The sequence below is a fragment of the Antechinus flavipes genome, chromosome 2 (genome assembly GCF_016432865.1).
Source record: "Antechinus flavipes isolate AdamAnt ecotype Samford, QLD, Australia chromosome 2, AdamAnt_v2, whole genome shotgun sequence".
Lineage (NCBI taxonomy): Eukaryota > Metazoa > Chordata > Mammalia > Dasyuromorphia > Dasyuridae > Antechinus > Antechinus flavipes.
Window position 1 is genome coordinate 263,546,293 of NC_067399.1, and position 25,174 is coordinate 263,571,466.

General features: G+C 37.4%; 2 protein-coding genes and 1 long non-coding RNA gene across 6 annotated transcripts in view; 2 read left to right on the forward strand and 1 right to left on the reverse strand.

Annotated features, from left to right (window-relative positions):
* The window catches only part of SLC12A6 (solute carrier family 12 member 6), a 104,209-nt gene extending 88,091 nt beyond the window's left edge, over positions 1-16,118 (forward strand). For all 4 annotated transcript variants that reach the window (XM_051976980.1, XM_051976981.1, XM_051976982.1 and 1 more), the window contains 12 exons: positions 821-939; positions 1,678-1,776; positions 2,653-2,772; positions 4,001-4,105; positions 4,304-4,472; positions 6,277-6,472; positions 7,228-7,397; positions 8,708-8,839; positions 9,425-9,532; positions 9,789-9,973; positions 11,750-11,883; positions 12,779-16,118. In XM_051976980.1, coding sequence (XP_051832940.1) covers positions 821-939; positions 1,678-1,776; positions 2,653-2,772; positions 4,001-4,105; positions 4,304-4,472; positions 6,277-6,472; positions 7,228-7,397; positions 8,708-8,839; positions 9,425-9,532; positions 9,789-9,973; positions 11,750-11,883; positions 12,779-12,870 — 1,629 coding nt within the window. In that variant the 3' untranslated portion in view covers positions 12,871-16,118. The remainder of the gene's footprint in view (positions 1-820; positions 940-1,677; positions 1,777-2,652; positions 2,773-4,000; positions 4,106-4,303; positions 4,473-6,276; positions 6,473-7,227; positions 7,398-8,707; positions 8,840-9,424; positions 9,533-9,788; positions 9,974-11,749; positions 11,884-12,778) is intronic.
* Positions 15,969-19,924, reverse strand: EMC4 (ER membrane protein complex subunit 4). The gene is made up of 5 exons (XM_051977005.1): positions 19,685-19,924; positions 17,636-17,750; positions 17,064-17,217; positions 16,606-16,766; positions 15,969-16,361 (listed from the first exon to the last, which is right to left on the reverse strand). Exons 1-5 carry the CDS (start codon positions 19,768-19,770, stop codon positions 16,326-16,328), a joined length of 552 nt encoding a protein of 183 aa, XP_051832965.1. The 5' UTR covers positions 19,771-19,924; the 3' UTR covers positions 15,969-16,325.
* Positions 19,925-20,048: 124 nt separating this feature from the next.
* Positions 20,049-25,061, forward strand: LOC127549180 (uncharacterized). Its single transcript, XR_007950530.1, has 3 exons — positions 20,049-21,689; positions 22,643-22,884; positions 24,490-25,061. It is a non-coding gene; the product is annotated as an uncharacterized LOC127549180 (long non-coding RNA).
* The last annotated feature ends 113 nt before the right edge of the window (positions 25,062-25,174 follow it).

Consider the following 25,174-nt stretch of genomic DNA (forward strand, 5'->3'; position numbering starts at 1 on the left):
CTCCACCAACAATGCATTAGTGTACCACATTCCCTCCACCATTTATCATTATCTTTTCCTGTCATCTTAGCCAATCTTAAAAGTGTGAGGTGGTACCTCAGACTTGTTTTAATTTGCATTTCTCTAATCAATAGTGATTTAGGGTCTTTTTTTCATATGATTATAATTCATCTGAAAATTGTCTGTTCATATCCTTTGACCGTTATCAATTGGGGAATGACTTGTATTCTTATAAATGTGATGTAACTATATTCCTTATGATAATTTGGCTTTTTAAAAAAGCTTAAACAATGTCTGTTTTGGATTTTAGTATTGCTAGGTAAAGTAACATGGGATAATCTAGGACTCATAACAAAAGACCTAAGCCTTTTTTTACTTTTCTAATTTCCCTCCCTTTTACAAAAGGTTATTGCAATTAATTTTTTCACACTCTGTTTGCCTCAATTTCCCCAACTGAAAAATAGGGATAATAATAGTACCTACTTCTCAAGGTGGTTGTGAAAATCAAATGAGTTCCTATTATGAAGCACAGTGCTTGGCACATAGATGTTATACAAATGCTTTTTCCTTTCTCTTCCCTTTGTCTTCATAACCATCACTCTTCTTTAATGGAGTTTATATGAAACCAAATCGCTCAGATTCCAGTATCCTCATTAATTTCTTATAGTTATATGAATCATATAGTTATATGAATAACAATAATAAGTTGTATTATAATAACTTAGAATACGAGTGGTAGCTGCCAAAGATAATTTTTAAAAAAGATTTATCTCATTCGAGAGATCTCATTTCTTAATTTTACCATGTTTTCTTACTGTAGGTGTTTGGACACAGCAAAGCCAATGGGGAGCCTACCTGGGCCTTACTCCTTACTGCTGTCATTGCGGAACTAGGGATCCTCATTGCTTCCTTGGATCTTGTGGCCCCAATCCTTTCCATGTAATAGTCAATATGTGTTCTATAGTTTATTTTTTAATTAAATATATAATTGAGAACATTACTTCTCTATGAACTGATACTCTTCTACTGCACATTCTTATTGATTCACAAAAATTTTACTGGAAAATGTAGTAAAATTATTTTTTAAACTTATAAACGTTAATTCTTAACAGACAAGCTAAATTACACTCTGACTCAGAGTAGGTAAGGTGAGGCTCTAACTCAGTTTCTTGTATGAAAGATTAAAGTGACTATGCCCTTGGATTGAAGGAGTTTACATTGTCTAGGTATACATTGTGGGTCTCATGTCTGTTTCAATTAGTCACCAGCCAGCAGATTCTAGAATATGTTCTTTTTTCATGGCATTACTCACTCAGTTATTTTAGTTATTATATTCTTTAGCTTAAAGATTTGTTATTTAATGTATTCTTTTGCTCAACATAAACTCTAACAAAGGAGAGTAAGAATGGGACACAAAAGAGGTCCCTTGGGTTTTGTTCGTAAGAATAGCAGTGAAACTCATATTCAGTATTTGCCAAAGTTTCACAATAAAAACAAAGCTCAGTTGTTTCCTGAGAAAAAGATGCGGTCCACATTTTTCCTCTCTTAGCTCTTAGTCATATTGTAATTAATCTGCAAATAAATACTGAAATACATTAATGGAGTTCTATTGCTTTTAAAAAACTTGGGTAAAAACCATTTTAACAACACTAATAACCACTCTTCTCATTTGTCCAGGTTCTTCTTGATGTGTTACCTCTTCGTAAACCTGGCATGTGCCTTGCAAACTCTGCTTCGAACGCCCAATTGGCGACCCCGTTTCCGCTACTATCACTGGTAAGTTTGTTTTTCTTGTTTCAAAAATTGGAAAAAACATTGGTCAAATTACATAACTGGGAACTAAATTCTGTCATACAAGCAATTTTTAGATTTTTTTAGTTCTTACCTAACATCCTTTCCCTTATAGCCCTTTCTAAGAATTAATCACTGTCAGTTTTGGTGTCATCAAATAAAAATTCCATGTACTCCTTTCTAACTATATTCTCTCCTTTCTCAAAGGTTGTAGACAAGATCCACTAGAGAATGACTATTTCTTTCTGTCTTGTCCTTAGGCTTTCACCATTTACTTTTTTTGCCACATTACATAATATTGTTTTCTTAAGCTCTTTCAGTTTCTCCCCTTTCATTAAGTTCTTTTTTCACTTAAATAAGCCCGGGTATGCCTTGTTTTAAAGGAGCTATCATTTGATTTCACTGCCCTTCAAACTACCACCCTTTCTTTTGCCTTTCATAGCTAAATTCTTAAGTGTTGTGGCATTCTGTAATCTATAATTTGCTTTATTGTGTGAAAAAAAGTACCTTATGCTATTTGTAATAGTTTTCCCATCTGTAAAGAAAGAAAATTAATGGCAACTTTCATCTAGATGTAGTAATGTTCACAGAGCATTTAGAAATCATTAGAAGAAATGTTTTGGGAGATACAGAAGAAATGTTTTGGGAGATACGGATCTGTCATTTCAGTATGAAAACTACTCTCCTGAGTTGGTTTAAAATTCATCTCCTGATTTTATGAATCTTATCCCTTAAAGATTTCAATGATCACATAGATTTTTACTTATTTTACTGTTTTCATATTTTGATAACAATAAGATCATTCCTCATTATGTTCCTGTTTTTGAGCTGCTAAGGATATTTTGTTTTTTTATTCTGTAGGACACTCTCCTTTATGGGCATGAGCATTTGTGTGGCCCTGATGTTCATTTCATCCTGGTATTATGCCATTGTGGCTATGGTGATAGCTGGTATGATCTACAAGTACATTGAGTACCAAGGGTGAGTCAGCAGGAATGATAGTTTGGACTTGGACCCCCATAAATGTCAAATTTTAGGGCATGTAGCACAGCCAATTAAAGCAGTATTTTAGTGAAACTAGGCTTTTTAGGTTCAGTTAACTTTCAATGACCATAAATTACATCCTTAATTCTGTCAATCTTGCAAGTATTTTTGTATCACAGGGAGAAGTGACAAAACTGAATGAGTATATTACTGTGAATTAGTTAGGGGAAAAAACAACTGAAAGAAATTTTTGAGTGATGGTAGATCAAAAATATGCAAAAGGCAAACATACATGGATTTGTTCTATGTCCCATAATATATGTATTATCCAGGTTATATCTGAAATGAAAGAGAGCATGTCCCTGACTCTAAGATTATCTAAAATTTCAGCAATATTTCTCCCATAAATTTTGTTGTTTTTTTTTTTTAATGTCAGAATTGCTTCCTCCTCTCTTCCCATTGAGTTTTCCCAGATAAAAGGCGAGGAGGAGGTAACTTGAGAAAAAACTCAGGCAACAAGCTGACCAAATTGGAAAATGTCTATAATATTCTATAACTGATAGTCCCCTACTTCACTACTGAGAGGAGGGAAATGTGTTTCTTCCCTTTCCTTTGCAACCAAGTATGTTTGTTGTAATTAATCTGAATTTGATAGTATTTTAATGCTGTATTCATTTGCATTATTATGGTCACTGAACATAATGTTCTCTTGGTTTTACTCTTTTAAAGTCTTCCTCAGCTTGCAAAAGTCTTACCACATTTTTAGTAAATTTTTTATATTTTTCATTACTTTGTTGGATACAGTAGAATTCCATTAAATTCATATGCTATAGTATGTTCATCTTCCCCAATCAATGGGCACCCAATTTATTTCCAGTTTTTTTGTTACCATAATGAGTGCTAGTAAATACCCTGACTTGGGGATCCTACTCAATTATATTTTCCTCTGTATTGACAGTGAAAATTTAATTTAATTTAATTGCATTACCTCATACTTTTTGGTTGCTAATAGCTACTGTCATATAGGAGAAAGCATTGAATGACCCCTTTGGTCATGTTGATGCACTTTCCATTTTCATATTGCATCCTGATTGCTGGTGAAGAATAATGTTATTAATTAATAGAGAAGGTAGAATGTTGATGAAGTATGTACTATATCTAATCTTAATTTGTAAATTGGATTTTACTTGCTCTATGTCAGTTTCTTCCTTTTTCTTTACCACAGGGCTGAAAAAGAGTGGGGTGATGGGATCCGGGGATTGTCCCTAAGTGCAGCCCGCTTTGCCCTGCTGCGGCTAGAGGAAGGGCCTCCACACACAAAGAATTGGAGGTAAAGTGGGATGCACACCTTCAAATGTTGTTGTGACACATAAGTATTCAATAAATGATTGTAATATAAGATATGACATAGGAAATTAAGAGAATAGAGTTACCATGAACTGTTCTAAATCTATTCCTTTTCATTTAAATGATTTTTAATAGTTTTTTCCCCCCTACCATTTATTCTTCCATTCTCTCTATTGCATAGGCCTCAATTGCTGGTGATGCTGAAACTAGATGAGGACTTACATGTTAAGCATCCTCGCCTCCTAACTTTTGCCTCACAGCTCAAAGCTGGGAAAGGTCTCACCATTGTGGGCTCTGTTCTTGTGGGAAACTTCCTGGAGAACTATGGTGAGGCATTAGCTGCTGAGCAGGTAAGAAAGGGGATAGGATCTAATTAAATTGACAGTTATACCAGGTTATACAGCTGGCTCTCAAGCTTCTAAGACATTTAAGAAGTTCTTTTCAGGTAATTACTCTGACTTTGAACAGATACTATCTTTAGGTTCTCCCATATGATTGAGATGAGATAAATAACCAGCCTTCTTGTATTTAAAATATTGACAGGTATACAAATTATACTATTATAAAAAGATGAGCAAATCACAATCACATCAATGGTTTCTAAACAATTACTAATTACAGATTTTTGTGTGTTTTGAGGTAAGTTATGTGAATGAAATCTGTTCCTTAAAAATATCCTTATAACCTTGGACTGAGGAATTGAAAACAGTTGTCCAACCTTCTTACTAGTAACTAGTGATATAGACAAAGTGCTTCTGCTGTCATGTCCTAGCTGTATCTTCTGTGACAAACCCGTCACTTAAAAGTTGTTTCTCCCCAGCACTCAAAGCACCATGAGTAACAGGTATTGTGAAAAAATTCTATATGCATTTCAATAATTTCATCAGATTCCATTTTAAAGGATCTGCAAAATATTGTGAGATCCTAGAGACAAACAATAAAATGTCTGTCTAGACTAGCAATTCTGCTTGAGAAGGTTACTTTAAAAGTGACATTGGATACTGTAACTTCTTGGAGGTTATGAATTTATCGAGAAAGAATTTTTTTTCCTAGTTAAATATAAAAGATTCTTTTGTGACCATTAAAAATAGTTTCATATTGATGAAATAAGGCTAGCATTTTTTAAATGCTAGGAAAACAAGCTTGAAATGTAGTTGCAAAATAAAAAATGTTTTCATTTTCTTTCAAAAAATAAAATTAAAGAGCCCCTACAATGATCCCTCTTGCTTGATAATCAAGCTATCTAGCTTCTGATCCTGTTTTACCATTAACGTGTTCTATGGCTTTGGTTGATCATGCCAAAACTTTCTATACCAGTATTCCCAGGGATCGTAAGGACCAAAAAAGAAAAAAGAATTTTAACTTAAAACTGCCCAGAAAAACATTTCAACAAAGGTTATAATTAGTGCCATTATTTGAAGGTAAGAAAATGGAAAAAAAAAAAAAAAAAAGGACTCCAAGGGGAAAGACTGGAGTAAAATTGTTCTAGTAATTTGAATTAGGATATGATTGGATGTGAGAAAATGGGAACATTCCCACTAGTTAATTCACCTCATTTAGCAAACACAGATTGTTGAACACTCACAGTGCCAAGCTGTGGGATGAGCTGCAAAGAAAGAAGACCCAGGGCAATTAGATGGTGCAGTGGATAGAGCACCATTCTTGAAGTCAGGAGGACCTGAGTTCAAATCTGGCCTCAGACACTTAACACTGCTTTAGCTATGTGATCTTGGGCAAGTCACTTAACCCCAATTGCCTCAGCAAAAAAAAAAAAAAAAAGAAAGAAAGAAAAAGAAAGAAAGAAAAGAAAGAAGATATATACCAGTCTAAACAGAATTGGTGGTTAATGGCAGAAAGGAAGACAGAGAAACATGTAAACCAAAATGCAACCAATTTTGGATGTAGAGAACACTAGAAATACTGCTAACTATTTGAGGAGACAAAGAATAGTTGGAGTTACTTGAATAATTTTTGGTAAATTAGATCTCGATCAAGGTCTTGTGGAAGAGATGAATCTCGTGAAGAGACTGAAAATACAAAGCAAATAAAAAGCCATAACATGGAGTAGACCAGACAGCTTTTTAGGTGGGAGGAATGGTACAAGTGTCCTAGGATTTCAGGCAGATCAATTCAGTGTTCCTGTGTTTCTTTCAGACTATCAAGCACTTAATGGAAGCAGAGAAAGTGAAGGGTTTCTGCCAGCTGGTGGTGGCAGCCAAATTGAGGGAGGGCATCTCTCATCTCATCCAGTCCTGTGGCCTTGGGGGCATGAAACACAACACTGTGGTGATGGGGTGGCCCAATGGCTGGCGCCAGAGTGAGGACGCCCGTGCCTGGAAGACTTTCATTGGTAAAGAGCACCCCTCTTCTTTTCCCAAGGCCTTAAGCAAGAATTGTAATTATACTCTTAACTCCCCTCTCTATCCTCTGAATTAGAGGCCACGGTATTGCTGAGACTGAGATATCCATTGCAGTGCTAGAATAATAAAGACAGTTAAGGTTAACCCTAACCCTTTGCTTCTTGAGCTTATTTTGCATGTGAAATGCTTATTTCAGCAAGTTTGCAAAATGCTTCCATTAAGAATACATTTTCTTCTTATTTCTGAATTTTCTATTTCCAGGTTTTTAATTGTGAATTTCTGTCTTAATGTTTTTGTATTCCTCCACCATCAGCAGCCTCTCACACTTACTTATTGATTCCCAATTCCCTGAAAATACAACATTGTGTGGCACAGTGGTTAGAGTACCAGCCCTGAAGTCAGGAGGACCTGAGTTCAAATTTGGCCTCAAAAACTTAATACTTCCTAACTGTGTGACCCTGGGCAAGTCACTTAACCCCAATTACCTCAGCAAAAAAAGAAAAGAAAAATACAACATTGTGATTCTCCACATGAGTTCCTGTTTGCCTAGCCAAGAGCAAATTTTTATCATCTCATTAAGACAGCACATGGTGGTCACATGTTCTTTTTTTTTTTCTTTTCTTTTAGTCCTTGCTATATGAATGTGAAACTGAAAAGCCCAAATGGTGATCTTTTAAGAAGATGGGGAAATATGAAGATTTCTTTGCTTATCATTTCTTAGTCTTTTTTCCTTTTCTTTCCCCAGGCACAGTTCGGGTGACAACAGCTGCCCACCTTGCCCTACTGGTAGCCAAAAATGTCTCCTTCTTTCCCAGTAATGTGGAACCATTTGCTGAGGGCAACATTGATGTGTGGTGGATTGTGCATGATGGGGGGATGCTCATGCTCTTACCGTTCCTACTTAAACAGCATAAGGTAAAACCCAAGCATCCTTTAGGTCATTTTGCTTTTCTCTCCTTTCTAGCATCTGTCCAATCTCTTTAAATACATTCTTCCTCTGACTCAAGTAAAACTTTTGAGACTTAAGTCAAAATGGGGTGGATATTACTCCTGATTCAGGGAGTTAACTTTTCAATTCTTCATTTCCCCCTTCTGAAAAAAAAAATAGATATTTTATTATTTAGTATCTCCCTGTCTCTCAGAGGAATAAAAAGGACTAGTGAAAAAATACTGGTAAAGCTCTGTTATCTGAACCCTTAGGAGAAAAACTTACAAGAACATTCATCTTAGAAAAACTTAAATTACTTACATAAAAACAAAACCTTGAATATCAGAATATTCAGTGTTGGTATTCAAAAGGAACCCCAAAATGTTGGGGTTCCAGACCAGTATCATGAGGTGTCTCAAAAGAATTTGCAGGCTCAGATCCATCTCCAGGTCAAGGGGCATAGTTTATTATAATTGTAATGCCAATTAAAGCAGGCATAATTCCAAAAGAAATTAGAATAACCAGAAGAAGAGAAGCAAGAAGGTAAATTTATAGGGAAAATTTAGAGAAACCAGTTGCTTCATGCCACTGATATGCTCATTTTATGGCTTAGAGGTGGAGTTGAATAGTAGTCTGGTTCTGATTTTGTAGCCAGATGCAGAACCCATAGTTCTCTGGAGTAAGGGAGAACAAACCTTCGGAAGTGTGTTTTTAGGCATACTAGGTCAAGTGGTGGGCATTGAATTCTTTTCTACAGCTGCATTAAGCATCTGATTATTGTTGTTCATTAATCTCAAACCTGATTATCATAGACCAGTAGCCTGTTATCTGACAGCCAGCAACATTTATGGGCTCAGCATCCTGGTCCGATAGAGTAAATTGGGGCAGGATATATCATTTCTAACTAGATCACTCCTAAGGCCAGGTAGGCTTGGGGTTATTGCTATCTCCTTCCTAAGGCTGCACTGCATCACTCAAAGTATCATTGTTGCTTATCTTTTTGGTGAGATTAAGTAAATTGAGATTTTTCACAAATTAGATCTTATGTGATTCAAATGATGTAGTATGATACAAATAGTCTTTATATTAAATTGTATAAAACTATCTTTTCTTCTCTAGTATTTTTTATCATTTTTGCCAGCATTTTTTTTAAATAGGAAAATAATTTTATCAAGAACCTATTTGTTTGAGGCCAGAAGTAGAACATTGGGAACAAATAAAGAGACAAACCTATTCCTGTGTATAAGTTACTGGGTTCATTTCTCATGATTAATTCTGTGTGTGCATATTCTCCCAGGTATGGCGTAAGTGTGCCATCCGTATCTTCACAGTAGCCCAGTTAGAAGACAATAGCATCCAGATGAAAAAGGACCTGGCTACCTTCCTGTATCACCTCCGCATTGAGGCAGAGGTAGAAGTGGTAGAGATGGTAAGATACTCAAGTGAGGAAGATCATGAAAACAGTCTTGATTTATCCCCAACCTTATACTTCAAGGTTCAGTAATATTCTTATTTCCCAGACCTGTTCACTATGATCCTGTGATTTGGAATTGTAGATTAATCCTCTAGCAACAGCAAAACTTTAATGTTCTAAGCAGAATATCCCCTTTTCTCCCTTTTTTGATAGCCCTTTGTTTTTGCCAGCTATTTATCTGACGGATTTATTTTATCTTAATTCCTAAAAGCCCATTTTAAATTAACACATCTTATTTTAGCCAGGCAATTCAAAGGATACTGACTAGATACCCTTGTTTGTGTCAAAGAGGTATGCATGGTGGTCAGGGTAGACTTAACAAATAAAAACTATTATCCTTGGATTTAATATTCACAATTCATCTATGAAGGTAGCCTTAGATAAACTTTCTCTTCTGGTATTTAATGACCCTGTAAAATCAGAAATTTAGTTGACTACACAGTCTTCTGCGAGATCCAGAGATTTGAAACATAGAAATGAGTTGGTCATCTTTCCCTCCTTTGCACTTACTGCTTACTCAGCATGGTGTTTCCTTGACAGCATGACAGTGATATATCAGCCTATACCTATGAGCGCACTCTGATGATGGAACAAAGATCTCAGATGCTACGGCACATGCGGCTCTCCAAAACAGAACGAGACCGAGAGGTAAGAATCCTGTCATCAGTTCCTTTATCCTAACCATGTGACAAACCATGAGCAGATGTGCTATTTTATTTTATTCTCAAAAAGTAAGCAAATTCTCCCACTGGCCACCATGGATTGAGCTATTTAGACTACTTCACTATTGTTTGAGGTAACCATTAGGTGAAGGAGGGATCTTTTCTCAACCTCTGGAATTTATGCAGATTTAAGATGTGGGGGAAAATTGAATGTGGAGTTGTTTATGTTGAATCTCACCCAGGCACAGTTGGTTAAAGATCGAAACTCAATGTTACGCCTTACCAGTATTGGCTCTGATGAGGATGAGGAAACGGAGACCTATCAGGAAAAAGTACACATGACTTGGACAAAGGACAAATACATGGCATCCCGAGGACATAAACCCAAGACTTTGGAGGGATTTCAGGACCTGCTTAACATGCGACCGTGAGTATCTCATTGGAATTAAACAACTTCTCATTGCTTAGAATTGTTTTCAGAATCTGTCATCTGGAATCCCAACAAAAATGAAATTAACAAAAAAGTTTAAATATGTACTAAAGTTGAATACTGCTACCAGACTCCTGGAATAGGCCACACAGACACTGATATTTAATAACATGGTCTAAATGGAAATGTACCCCTTTCCTAGAACTTTCAAATTTATTAGTATCCCCAGTTCATGACAGTTCACAGTAGTGGGAATAGAATTAGCACAATTGGAACCCCCTGATAATGCCAACTATTTATCCATTAGTACTAATTTGCAAACCCCAAAAATCTTTAATCAAAACTTTTGTTTTGGAATTTCACTTTCTGGCTGAGGTGTTATAAACAGTGAAAAAAAAATAGACTACTATTTTTTAATCTTTTTCAGTATGACACCTATTAATTTGGTTGGATCACTAGAAAGTCCTCTCCCTGTACAAACAAAAGGTGATTGAGGACTTACAGGCATCTTCTACACTCCCTCTTTCCCCAAAACTTGTCACCACCAAACTCCTGACAAAAATTAGCAAGTAGTAGTGAGAAAATTCAGAGTACTGACATAACTTAAATGTGATTATATATTGGTTGGGTAATTGAAATGCCCACAAAAGCTGCCATAGAGAGAAGCATCTAGCTAATCCATAAACTGAGCAACTAGTCCTTGAATGACCTGGCAGTTAATTTTTACTTTATTCTATTTCCTGGCTTGGAATTTATGGTGATATAAGAAGATATATAGGGATATAAAAAGGCCATCTTGCCTTTTCCCTTTCTTCATCTTTAGAAAAGGTGGACCGCATCTGACATGGTGTGAAAAATCAAAATTTGTTTTTAGTTCTACTACTTACTTATTACAGGACTTGAAACATGTTATTTTGCCTTTTGTCATCCTGGTCTGTAAAAGTAGTTGACAGAGATTCAGTACTTGACCTGAGGAAGATTGAGAGAAGAAACTAAAGAAATAAATGTTGAGATCTTTCTTCTGCCCTGAATTTCCAACTAGTTCCTGATTACATGGCAGAGGGAGAGGGGGAAAAGGTAGTTATGGTATTTTGCCCTAAAATATGAAGTTCAAATATAGTGTAATAATTAATTACTGAGGGCAAGAGAATGTGATGATCACATATTTAAAATCAGCCCAAGTCAGGAGTTCAGGTTAAGGGAAAAATCTTCAATCTTTATTCTTAGTAGAGGTGAAGGGGGATTGCAATAGCAATATGGGCAGCTGCGACAGGAAGCCAACTAGCAGAGGGGGGATCAGAGGTCAAGGGCGGTCGTGATAGCAATGTGAGTAGCTGTGTCAAGACGCCAGTCAGCAATCTCTCCTTCCGCTTCCCTTTCCACTCCCTTGCCTCCACCCACCAAAAACGTCATTTCCTATACAACACATCAGGACTTGCACAAAGAGTGGGCGGGGGCCATTCTTTCTCCAAGCATATATATTAATAGAGTATGGTCCAATTACTATTTAGCCTCACGTGCTTGGGACCTCAGTGCATCAAGTCAAGCCTCAGCCCATTACATCTCCCGCTTTCTTTTGTTTTAGAACACAGGTGGTCATGCCATCCCTGACTCCTCAGGGAGGTCAGAGCTGAGAAGAAGTACAAACTTGTGGTATATCATCCCCAATTTAGTTTTATCCCTATTTACCACATTACCATTCTTCACACTCAGGCCAGATAAATTGTCTGCCTCAACTTAACTTCTCTTTCTTCCATTTTGTTCTTTCTTCAGAGATCAATCTAATGTGAGGCGTATGCACACTGCAGTAAAGCTGAATGAGGTGATTGTCAACAAGTCCCATGAAGCAAAGTTGGTATTGTTGAACATGCCAGGGCCACCCCGAAACCCTGAAGGTGATGAGAATTGTATCCTTTCCAAGTACTGTGTTCTTTCCCTGCTTTTATGAATCTCTTCCTTAGATAGAAATATAATGTAAGATCCTCACGTTGTGCTTTTATGAATCTTTTCCTTAGATAGAAATATAATGTAACATAGAAATGTGTGTTATTACAAAAAAAATTTAATCTGCCCCCAATTTCCCTCTCTGTATAAGGTAACCAAAAGTATTTTGAAATCCACAGAAGTAAAGCCAGATATACTTCATCACTTTTTAAATTTAGACAAGGGCTTCTGTAAAGTGGAGATTTTCTGGAATAGATTTCATTTTTTTCATCTGGACCCTTATCCCATCTACTCTTAAACAGCTTCTCTTCTAATAAAAAGCTTTGTATACATGAAAGAAAAAGATTCTTTTCCCCATTTACAAACAAGGAGCAATTCAGGATGCACACCCCATGGGGCTACAAGATGCACTGATCCTTTATCCACCACCTCATAAAGAGGAGTAAGCAAGAACTATTGGTGAGAAAGAGAAAAGTGATAAAAATTATGTCAAAAAATTAATCTTAGAAACAAATATTAGATGCTTCAATAGATTTCTGGTTTTTATCATTGCCTCTTAAGGGTGAATATGAAAACACAGCATGGGTTAATCCATAGCTATTGAGACAGATTTGTATAAAATGAAGATGTTCAATGTGGAAAATAAAATGACTAGGTTCCTGGATTATTCTTGTACAGGACCAAAATGGATCCAAAGGTCAATTTTCCTCTCTAATCCTAGCTGGGAAACCATGTTTTATTAGTAATCCTTGTTTTTCAATTCTTTGAAGATAGATAAAAAGTCTTTGGGTATCAAGATGCCAAATTGAATGTGCTGGGGTTCTGGCTCAGATTGTTTTCCTTAACGTATTTGTATAGATATGGAGTTCCTGGAGGTGCTTACAGAAGGGCTAGAGCGGGTCCTCCTTGTAAGAGGAGGTGGCAGTGAAGTGATCACCATCTACTCCTAACTGCACTTAACCTAACCCTCCTCACAGGTTTCAATTCTCCACAAAAATCTCAGATGATCTGGCACTTTATTTGCTGCCATTCCCACTGGATTAGAGGGCTGTTTTTTGTATATGTGATGCTGAACTTTTGCGGAGCTGAGCCTCAAGACCTCCTTTGTCCCTGTGTTTAATGCAAAGGGAGTTGGCGTTGCCCTTCTTCCCATCTGACCCCTCATTCTTCCTCTAAAAGAAGCAAGTCAAATGAGGTGTGTAAAATGTTTGATGACTAAAAAGCAGTGCATAAATGCGAGTCTCTCCCTCATCACAAGTGGAGCCTAAAAATCTTGTCATTGCCCAGCTTAGTGTACATTATAATTAGAAAGCAAAAAGAGATGAGGCAGAAAGGAGCCAGAATCAAAGTGTAAATTTAAATAGAACAGGAGGCAGTCATTTTGCTTTGGGCAAGACTAAAGCTGCAAGATGGATCTCAGAAACATTTACTCAATTGTGATCCTGAATTCCAGGATATTTATCACAAGGATAATGCTCAGAAAAATGTTAAATTCCAACAAAAAAAATCTACAGCCACAAGTATATGGCAACTCAGTTTCTCTGTAACAAACCCATATGGAGAATTTTCTCAATTCATCTTCATTCCGCTTGCCTTCCAAGAACCTCATTCTATATTGTGGTACTGCAAAGAGTGAAACAACCATATACACAAAGCCCTTTCTGCAAGAACTTAAAAAACTTATTCCCAATAGATGCTGCTCTTTAGTCTGATCCCAGGTTAAAGCATGTGTGTACATTGTATGTACAATGAATGTTTCAAGTTTTCCAAATTTGGCCCATTCTGTAGTATTACTATAAGGCAATGATACACTGGAAATTACCTTTTTTTTGAAAGTGTATTGTCTAGGTGATTGAATCATTCATACAAACCCCAATTAACTGCTCAGACTGATAACAACTATAGTCCATGGATATTTATGAGTGACTTGGGTAAAATAAACAAACTGGATGTATGTAATGAGAAACTTAACTGGGCTTTTCTTACTTTCCTTCCCATCTTTCTGTTTATTAGGCATAGTACAGAGCCACAAGAGCAGACAAGGAGACTGGCTGATATGCTATAAGGATTGTAAGATCACTTTAAGTAAGATAGGCCTATATTTTAAAGGTGAATTCAGCAATGGAATTCAAAATTCTGGTGCCATACCTTAATTCACAGTGCCAAAATAACTGAGTTGCTAAATTCTCTTTGTTTTTCCTCAAGTGGCTCAGAATATGAATTGGCATTAGCCTTGTTTAAGAAGTTCCAGGTTCCTCATTTTGTGTGGCCTAGGTTTTAGAGTTGAGAGGTAAAGTAGGGAAGTTGATAACACAGTACAAATAATTTTAAAAGTGGGGTTTTTGCTTGGTTTTGTTTTATGATGGGAGGTAAAGGACAGCGTTGACCTTTTCCTCAATTTCCTCTTTTACTCTGTAAAGATCTGGCTCTGGACTTAAGAGATCAATTAAAAACCTTGTGATTGCCAATTTCCTTTACATTTTAGGGATGCTATGAAGGACTGAACTGAGGGGGTAATTTTACAAGTTAAATATTCTTTTTTTTTTCCTTGCCAGTCACCAAGATATTGTTTCCAGGCATAGAAAATCTTTGCCTTATATATCTGTGACAATAATTTCAGAGACCAGAAGTTAGCCTATCTTTCTTTCTGTTACAGAGATTCATGCATGTATAGGTAACATTCCTCCTTGCCTAGGCCCATGGCTATTTCATGGAGTAAGCTACTACTTGATTAAATTTTACTCAATGGCGTTTGAAATAAGCCCTTTTAGATTCAGAATGTGCAACAGATGATTGTACATTCATGATTCAGGTAGCTCCATGGACAGAAAAGGCAACCATTCAGTATAACTGAAGAAAATCATTAGTAGCCACATGCAAATTATGAATAGCAAAAAACGAGTCAACTTTAATTCCTGACTTCCATGGATAGAACAAAGTATTTAACCAGTCCTAGTTCTAGTTTCCTCTTCCAAGATATCAGGAAAGGAGTAGTAGTGAATGTTTATAGCTTGTGTTGCACCTTTTATTCTTGTATCCCTCTATTAATTATTTATGGTATGGACCAGAGTTCAGTAACAGAGATTCTCTCCCTTGCTCTGCCCAAGGCAGAACTTTGCAGCCTGATACTCCAAAAAATAATTTCATCTCCTGCTGGGACTTTTTAGTTTTTCTAAGCATTTTCCACCCCAAAAGGGTGATTTTTTTAGAGGTCAGGTAAATTATGTTAAACATAATTTAGAGAGAAAAATGAAACGTTTTAAGGGAATTCTCCCTGAAGTTTATAGTGAGAATATTTTAAAGGGATGAGGAAACTAGAGATTATTTGTATAGCCCCTCTACCTCCATATATCTAATGTTTTTTTTTAATTACTGTTACATAGTATTGTTCCATCCAGACTCTCACTCCCATTTCTCTATCAGTCATTGTATATGTGTATATTTTGTCTTGTGTCTACAAAATGCCTCTCAATCATTGCAAAGTAGAGCAATACCGAAAACTCAACAAGAGAATTCACCTTAGGGAAGTGGGCTATTTGCTTTTACAGAGGTAAGAGAGGGGAAAACCTTCTGCCTTTGGGACAAGATCAAATTTGGAGATTTAGCCATAATATTCCTAGGGAATGTAGTGTCAAACATCCTCTTGCTATTGGTCTATGCCTTCACTAGGAGGATTAAAAAACATACCGAGGCCAGTTTTTTAGCAGGGGAAAGATCACTACTTCATATTCATATATGCCTCAAGCTTATTGAGGCACCTGGGGACTGCCTCTCCCTAAGAATTCCATTTACTACCCTGTGGTGGATTAAGCACAGTTGCCTTCCTCTGTCCCCAAGTTAAATAAAAATAATATGGTAGAAAATGCCCAGGTTCAGTCTGGTATTAATACTTTTTTTTTCTTCTTCTCATCATGTATAATCTGAAACTAGCATTAGTTTCTCAAATCTCCCAAAAGTGTCTCCAGCAGTATTTGTCTCCTTTAATATCATTCATTTAGAGATAGAATCTTTATTTTAAGGAAAATGGAATTAAGGGAACTCATGCAACTTTGTTCTCTTTCTCAAGAGCTGTTCTGAGTAGTTTAATTTATTGAGAGGAGAGGCTGAAGCAGCCACTCTTTTGTTTACATGGAATTATGGTTTTGATGTTTTTGCTCTGTATTAGAATCATAAATAAAGTTTTTTTACATTATTTTCAGCCAGGAGCATCTCCGTAGTTTTTCTTCGTTGCTATGCTGACTCTACACTTTGTTCTTTTTTACCTTTGAGAAAAGAACTCATTCTTCATTTCATCACAAAAAAACCTTTGCAAAGCAGAACAAACTGATATGCTGAGAAGATACAACTGACAAAAACCAAATGAGATCCAAATATGAGAGGGGTGCCAAATCACGTTTTCCCCTGATCATAAGAGTAGCCCACCACCACTGAATTCCATTCTCTGAAAAGAAAAAAGAAAATGATAAAAGTCATAGCATAGTTTATTACTGAGTTCCTTTAATCTTTCACCCCATGTTCTCCTGTTTTCGATATACTTAAACATTTTCTGAAGCTTCTTATGTGCCTTATTTTCCAAGTTTGGTTTTCTAATACCAACCCCAACTTCTGACAAATAAGGTAGTTGATCCAATTGGCTACCAATTACACCTCAACCTAAGGTTTAAATTTTTATTTTTTTGCCTTACCTCAGGGGGTTCAATGAAAGCCAACCAGTCTGATGCATGTGTGGGCAGCAACCCCATGGATTGACATTTATAGACAGCTAAAGCCAACCCCATGAGGTTCCCAATGAGATAGACTAATCCCTGCAGGAACTTCTGGCTTGAACTCTCCAGCATCTTGAAAGCTGCGATAGCAATGAAAGGAATCTATCAACATAGATCCAAGATACCACAGACTAATACATACAAGGTCATACTAAGACTGAGCCACTTAATGAGGAACTGAGGATTATAGAAAAACAAGAAACTCAAATATAGCAATTTATCCTCACTTTTTGCTAACAAAGGACTTTGTCTCAAGTTACTTCAATGGGTATACCCTCTAATAAACTGGCTTTTGTTCCCCAAAGACAATGAGGAAAACACTGTGGTTCCCACTGTGGTAAAACTTTTTGAAAAAACTGTGCACTCAGAATACTTACTGGCTGAAATGGCCATAAGTGCTTGAATGGGCCGCCAAGCCATCATACACACCATCATGGTAGGGAAGATGGAGATAGTGTTGCCTGCCATGTACATGATGAAAAGGTTCATCGGGATCTGTTTGAGGGGACCCAGGGCAATGTCCCAGCAACGCTAGAAGAAACATGGTTATTTTACATTTATCAACTACTAATATCCCCCAAACCAATTACCATTGTTATCTTCACCAAGGTTTGTCAGCAGAATATCTTCTCAAATTAGTTTTCTGCTGCTCATCTGAGGATCTTTCATCTGAATATTAAAAAATAGCAGTGAGAGGCCTACTTATTAAAATTTTTAGACTATCTTCCAAGGGGTTATTCAGGTCCCATTTTCTCCAGCTTCTACTGGTGGAGGAAAGAGATGGTGTTGGTCCTTATTCCTGCCCCCTTTTGTCCCAAAAGTTGCCTCTAAAAGACCCAAAGTTATATTTTATAGATCTTTATCTTTAAAGGGATACTCTATTCACTATTGAAGAAAGGTAAAGTGCAAAAGTTTCAAAGGCAATGAACACCTATTCATGTCTCTATACCTTCTCTACTAGGATTCGGTCTGTTTCCTGAACGCTGGTATCTGGTACTTGCTTGTCCAGATAACCCACTGGATACATGGAATCTCCCTGGCCACCGCCCCGATCACTTCGGCCCCTAAAGAACAAACCAAGAAGCAGAGGCTAGAGGTTTTCCCAATCTCATCTCCCATGAAATCTCACCCCTCCTCCCATCATGAGCTTCCCCTTCTCCCTCTCCCCCACAAAAAATACCCTGCCTTTTTCTGTAACCTCTTTCTGGGTTAGTAACATTATCACTTTCCCAGTCACTCCCATGTTCATGATTTGGGATTATCTACAAAAGGAAGGATTTAAGGCGAGATGATATCTGAGGTCCTTTCCTAATTCTAATATAACTAAGTCTTCAGGTATAAGTGCCTTCTTTGTGATAGACACTCTTGTTAGATGCTAGACCTAAACGTATAAAAAAATAGAACAATCCTTGCAAGGAACAAGAATACATAAAAATATACACAACAAAGAGAAATATATACAAAGTGACTAAATGGAAAGTAGTTTGACAGGGAGAACACTAGTAGGTGGAGAGATAAGGAAAAATTAAATACAGAAGATGGCTCTTAAGTTGCATCTTCATCAAGAGAGGTATTCAGAGGAGGTAAATAAGGAAAGAGTGCATTCCAGGATGTAAGACATTCAGTGCAAAAGCACTAAGAGGGAAGATGGCATATCTGTGTAAGGGAAAAGTTCAGTTTGCCTGAATTGCAAAGTGTAGGAAGAATAATACCCACTGAAGTTGTAAAGAAGCTGTAAGACTATGGAGCTCAGAAGTTTATTTTATCCCAGAGGAAATAGGAAGGCCCTGAAACTGATTAAATTGGGGAATCACATCATCAGTTCTATGTTTAAAGAAATTATAATCTGGCATCATTGTGAAGGATGGACTGCAGGTGAGAAAGACTTAAGTCTCCTATCTTCCAGCCTGTGCCTCTTTCAGGTTCATCCTTATCATCAATGGGATACACAGTAATATTCCTAATGCACAATTGATTTCATCACTCATGCCCAAAATACCTAGCTAATAAGTATAAACTCCTAATTTATCTCCTGCCCCAGGTCTCTTCTACACTCCATTCCATCCTCCAGAAGACAAATCAATCCCCTATTCAATAAACTTCAGTGATTCCCTATTATTCCCAGAATGAAATGCTGTTTTTAATTTCGCATTTCACAGCCTGGCAACTTTCCTTTTTGGCCTTCTTACACCTTGCTCACCTTCACATATATTATGATCCAGGGACACTGGCTACCTTCCATCTCCAGACTCCATGCCTTTTTTCTGGGCCAAGAATGCTTTCTCCCTTTTGACTTCCCTGGCTTCCTTGTTTTAGGTCAAAACCTACCTTCCCTCCGTGACTGCCTCCAATTTATGAAGTATGTCTGTAGATAATATTTCAGATGTTATCTCTCACATCAGTACTTGAATTCCTTGAAGATAGAACCTGTATTTTAAGCTAGTGCTTAAAGTACTCAGCATGTAGTAAGCTTATAATAAAAAACCCGAGACTGACTAGCAATCAAGATCTTCTACAATCCGGTTCCCTGCCAGGTGTTTTATTTTCTTTCCTGTTTCACCTGAACTGGACTACTGTCCCTTGTTCTTACCCTATCCTCCAAGACTAAAATGAACTCTTGTGCTTGAAACACAGTAGGTTCTTAATGTTTGTTGATTTTATGATTTATCTTATTCCATTCAATCTACATCAGTCTAAATCCGCCCTTTTCTTCAAGACCCCATAAGATGTCACTTCCCCGATTCCTTCCTAAAATGTTTTAAGACCTCCCCCTTCCTCCAATACCTTAAAAAACTATTTTTCCTGGATGAGTGTCCCTCTTTCTTGTCACACTAGGAGGGGTGGGGTAGATGGGCGCTAGGCCTCTCACTCCTACTTAGCGCCTAGCAAGCAAGGGTACGTATGCTGAACGAGGTTCCGTCTTCCGGGAGCTGCCGAGGCAGGCAGAGAATGAGTCTTTCCCCTCCTCCCCCAATCCTTGGTCCCGTTCACACCTCACCTGCTGCCTCCCCCGGGGCCGCTCAACTCAATCGCCCATTTGAAACGCCGGCCTCGGTTTGCCACCAAACTTGCTTGGGTCGTCATGGCAACGGCTGCCTCCTAAAGTCGCAGAGAAGGAAGCCGGTTCGGACCGCGTACTTTCCCGGGATGCACCGGAAACTCCGACCGCCCTCCAGCGGAAACAACCCAAAACGCCGAGAGTACGGCCTTGCAAAGCCCCGTCCTCGGCTGCCGAATATAACTTCCGGATCAGTCGGACACGTCACTTCTGGTCCTGTTCAGTCCTCCAGAAAGCCCGAAGGGTAGAACTGAACATGCGTGGGAGAGAGAGAGAGAGACAGAGAGAGAGAGAGAAAGAGAGAGAGAGAAAGGGGCGGAGCTTGGAGCTTTTTTAAAGGGGCTGAGTCTTATTATTTTGTGGCTTTTGATACTCTCTACTGGATAATGCTGCGGCCCGCCCTGCTTTTTCCCTATCCTTCTTTTGCTCCTCACCAATTCCCCGCTCTTCGCCTGTGGTCTCCCCCCTCCTCCCCCCCGCCATCCCCAGCAGGTGGGAAACAAGAAAAGACGGATGACCTGGGGCCCTTTTTAAGTAGACATTTAGGGAGGAGCCCCTTGATCCACGTTCCATTCTGAGGTTCTGGGGTAGAAGGTGTGAGTCCCAAGGCTGAGGATCTGAAGCAAAGGAGGGACCTGAAGAGGGACCTTACTGCCGCCCCTTACACACGCACGCACACGCACACGCACGCACGCTACTCTTTTCGCCTTCTCCCGCAGCCACCATCCCTATTACAGAACAATCTGATGTTTTAGTGAGTTAATCGACATAGCTCATGACTTTCTCCAGATTTATTCTTCAGGAAATGAATTAGGAGAAAAGGAATAAGATGGTGGAAGCAGTCCAGGGTTACTGAATTTGGCAATGAGTATAAGTAATATATAATTATGATACATAATTTTCTTGCTTATAAATAATAGGGCAAGGAGGCAAGAATTGAGTGAAGAGGTATAGTATTAGTATAGTTATAGTATAGTTACAGTAGTAGTAGTGCACTGATAGTATACGGTTGAACTGATTCCCAAAGGGATTGAGATAGTGAAGATTGGAAAATATGATTTGTAGCCTGAGATAATGATCTGGGAAAGGGAGGACAAAGAATAGTGTTAGAGATCCTAAGGAAGAAGAAAGATGGAATAAAAAAGAATTATGATTAAATAAAAAAAATTTCAGAGTTCATGAACTCTAAAGTAGAACACTGTAAGGCCAATGGTTACAACTATCTGTGGCTATTTGAGGGGAAATGTAGGAGCAGACCATGGCAAATAGATGGAGGAATTGGGAAGTTTGGGTACTTGAAGGAACATCAATATGTATAATATTATTATTAATAATAATAAATATAAGAGTTGAGAAATTAATTTCATTATTTCTTACAGAGAGATAAAACACTAGGTTTTAAGCATTGATGGGGTACAGCTTCTAAGAGACGTGTAGCAATAATCCTAAAGCCACCTAGCTTTAGGAGTAATGTAGTTAAAAATAATATATTTCTGCCCCTAGCTTCTAGGGGAGATGAAGTGATAACCCAAGTTCCTCTGGCCTTAGTAGTGATATAGTTCTACCTTTATTGCAGGCTGTCAGATAACAATCTGTTAGTCAATAATTACAGAGTTTCTGAGACAATAATGAGGTGCATACCAGACCACTTCTCAAATCCACCTATAAGCCATAAAATTAGCATATCAGTGATATGAAGAACCTGGTTTCTAACTTTTTTCTTCAGTTTTATCTTCTTGCTCCTTGGTCTTTGCTAAATTCTTTTGGAACTTAGCCTGCTGTAATTGGCATTAGTTAAAATAAACTTTGCTCCTTGACGTGGAGATGGGTTCGAGCCTGCAAATTCTTTTGAAACACCTCCAGACACCAGTCTGGAACACCAACCTTTGATGGCCCTGTATAGGGAGAATCTGCTTTCCCCTGACTTCACCCCCTCCATGTCAAGGTAAGCCCCTCCCATTCTTTTTTCCCCTCTATCCTATAGCTGGGACCCTCCAAGCACCCCAGAAGGCTTGTTGAGTCATCAGAAGCCCCACACTGAGCAAACTTTTCCTTGATTGAGGATGCCTAGTTTTGAGAGTTCTTGCAATTCTTGGCATAGGTTCCCTCCTGACTAAGGAACCTTTGCCATCTTTTTATCCTCCTTGAGATACTAAAGTAGGCAAGGTGCAATAGGAATAGAAATTTTATGGCTTTTGGCAAAGATGGGACAGTCCTCTTCTATGTCATTTTTGTCTGTGTCTGCGTCTTTGTGCAGAATATCTGCATCTTGTTTGTTCTGTGAGCTAGATTTTGTTACCTGGAAAGATTTAAAATGGAGCTTTAAAAAAAACAAAAACAACTATATGCTGTAGTTAGAATGCTGGGAAAGATTTCTTAGAATCTTTGAAAGGGAAAAGTCTGACTTTTGTCTAGTGGACCCCAGTTCTGCCCAAGCTGGTTACTACAGAAATAAAGGTAGCTAATTAAAATTATAGAACCACTAAAATAACATTTTAGCAAATTCTCAAGGTTTTGAGACCAATGATTAAGGAATTTGGCAATTAGTCATTTTAAGTTTGCAAGGGAAAAAATTCCTGAGACATCGGGATAATTCCAGGAATTTACCCCATTCTGAAAGGAGAGTGAAAAAAACAACAACCAAACCTAGGTAAATTGAAACTTTTTGCTAACCCTTCCTTGACTCTGGAATCCCCTTCTGCTCTCATTGGGAAAGGAAAATTTGGTTCACTTTACTAAAGGCTAAGGTAGCACCTCAGAAGGTAGAGACCCACTCCACAATCCTGATCATTCAGCATGCTGCATTTCCTAGAGTCCTGAGAATCTCGGTTTTGGGGACTGTTATCAAGATCAATGTAGCCCATGTCCCTCTAAATAGCCTCTCTCATCTCATCTCAGATTAAGAAAAGAGAATGCTGAAGAATTGTAGAGAGATTCAAATTCTGCCCCACCTATAGAAATGGAGGAAGCAGCAACAGCAATGGTGACCCCACACACCTTGCCCAAGCACTTCTCCAACTCAGTTTGAGGGGTGGGGGGTGAGAATGGGGATCATGCTTCATGGTCAGCATTGCCTGAGTCCTGGCACCTGAAACTGAGAGTCTGGCACCAGCTACCCCAGCCACCAGCCTCTGCTTTTGGTAAGTCCACCATTCTCTGTTTCAGTTGCAGAAATGTATTAGCTATGTAATTTATGGCAAATTATTTTATCTCTGCCCAGTTTTCTGATTTGTAAAGAGAAATAATAATGATTGTTTGAAAATCAAATTATTGCAGAAGTGCTTAGCATAAAGCAAATGTTCTATGAATGTTAACTTTTATTGGATATAATTGCTTCATAGTTGATCATTTTATATGGTTTTTTAGATGTGACGAACATATAAGACCAGTGTGGAGATAAATGATTTGTAATTATAAATTGTAAATTATTTGTAATATAAATTAATTTGAAAGCAAATTTAAATAAAGATTGCCACACCTGGGCTCCCCAGAAGGAGGAGGATAGGGCATAATGGAAAGACAATCTCTTTCTTCTTCCCTGACTGCAGCTGGAATACATGAATAGAAAGGTGAGAGAGAGAGAAATAAAATATGCTCCATACAGTGAAATTTGTTATTTGAGATATGATAGTAATAGCTCTTTTAAAACTGCTACTTTTTTTATTAAAGCTTTCTTTCTTTCTTAATTTCTTTCTTCTGAAACAATTGGAGTTAAGTGACTTGCCCAGAGTCACACAGCCAAAAGCTTTTTATTTTTCAAAACATATGCATGGACAATTCTTTAACATTAGCCTTTGCAAAATCTTGTGTTCCAATTTTCCCTCCTTTCCTCCATGCCTTCCTCTAGTTGGCAAGTAGTCCAATATATGTTAAACATGGTAGAAATATATGTTAAATCCAATATATGCATATATATTTATACAATTATTGTGCTGCACAAGAAAAGTCAAATCAAACCAGTAAAAAAAAAAAAAAAAAAAAAAAGAAGCAACAGCAGCAGAATAAAATGCAAACAAGCAACAACCAAAAAAGTGAAAATATTATGTTGTGATGTACACTCGGTTCCCACCATCCTTTCTCTGGTGTAGATGGCTCTCTTCATCACTAAACAATTGGAATTGATTTGAATCATCTCAATGTTGAAGAGAGCCACATCCATCAGAAATGATCATCATATAGGACTTTTCAATAATAGGTTAACTCATGCCTGTTCCAGTGATCTTGTGATGAAGAGAGCCATCTACACTCAGAGAAAGGATTGTGGGAAATGAGTGTGGATCATAACATAGCATTTTCACTCTGTTGTTGTTTGATTACATTTTATTTTTTGCTCATTTTTTCCTTTTTGATTTGATTTTTCTTGCATAGCATGATAATTGTGGAAATATGTATGCATATATTGGATTTAACTTTTTTTTTTTTACCATATTTAATATATATTGGATTTTTTGCAACCTAGGGGAGGGAGTGAGGGAAGGAGGAGTAAAATTGGAACATAAAGTTTTGCAAGGCTTAATGTTGAAAAATTATCCATGCATATGTTTTGAAAATAAAAAAAAAAGAAAAAGAAAAAAAAAGGAGCTTTAATCAAAGCCTATTAAAAGGATATGTTTAAGTTGTAATTTACTTGCACTGATAGTGTTAACAGAAGATTGAAGAATTTGTGAACTTTAGGAAAACAGAAAAGCAATTTGTTGCTGCTTTAAAAAATTGGAGCAACAAAACATCCTGCTTTTTCGTTGCAGGGAGTCAGACTTCTGAGGACCCAATCAGTAAAAACTGGCACTTATCCCTTTCCTGGCTCAAAAAAAAAGAAATGGTTTGTATGAATTGGAAAATTACCAGATGGCAATTCAATTTGTCTGGAATATTTAATTATAATTTAGGGAATCTCATAAATTAAAGTTAAAATTTAAATTACTTTTAAAATAGTGTGTATGTTAAAATTGGAAACCTGATTGTACATTATATGAGACTCATTCGTTTTTCATGATTCTGCTCTATCTCAGTTTTTAAAATTGTCTTGTTTTCTCCCTAAAACAAAAGGTAAAATTATTTAAGGGAACAGGAGGGGAAGCCAGAACCCTCCCGAGAACTTCCAAAGCTACAGTAGCCTAGAGACAGAATAAGCTGAACAACTAAAAGGTGGAAAGTTCATTTATTTATATATTTATTTTTCTTTCTTTCTTTCTTTCCTTTTTAAATTGTAACTTTTTATTGACAGAACATAGCCTGGGTAATTTTTTTTACGACATTATCCCTTGTGCTCACTTCTGTTCCAACTTATCCCTTCCCTCCCTCCACGTCTTCCCCTAGATGGCAAGCAGTCCTATACATGTTAAATATGTTATAGTATATCCTAGATACAATATATGTATGCAGAACCGAGCAGTTCTCTTGTTGCACAGGAAGAATTGGATTCAGAAGGTA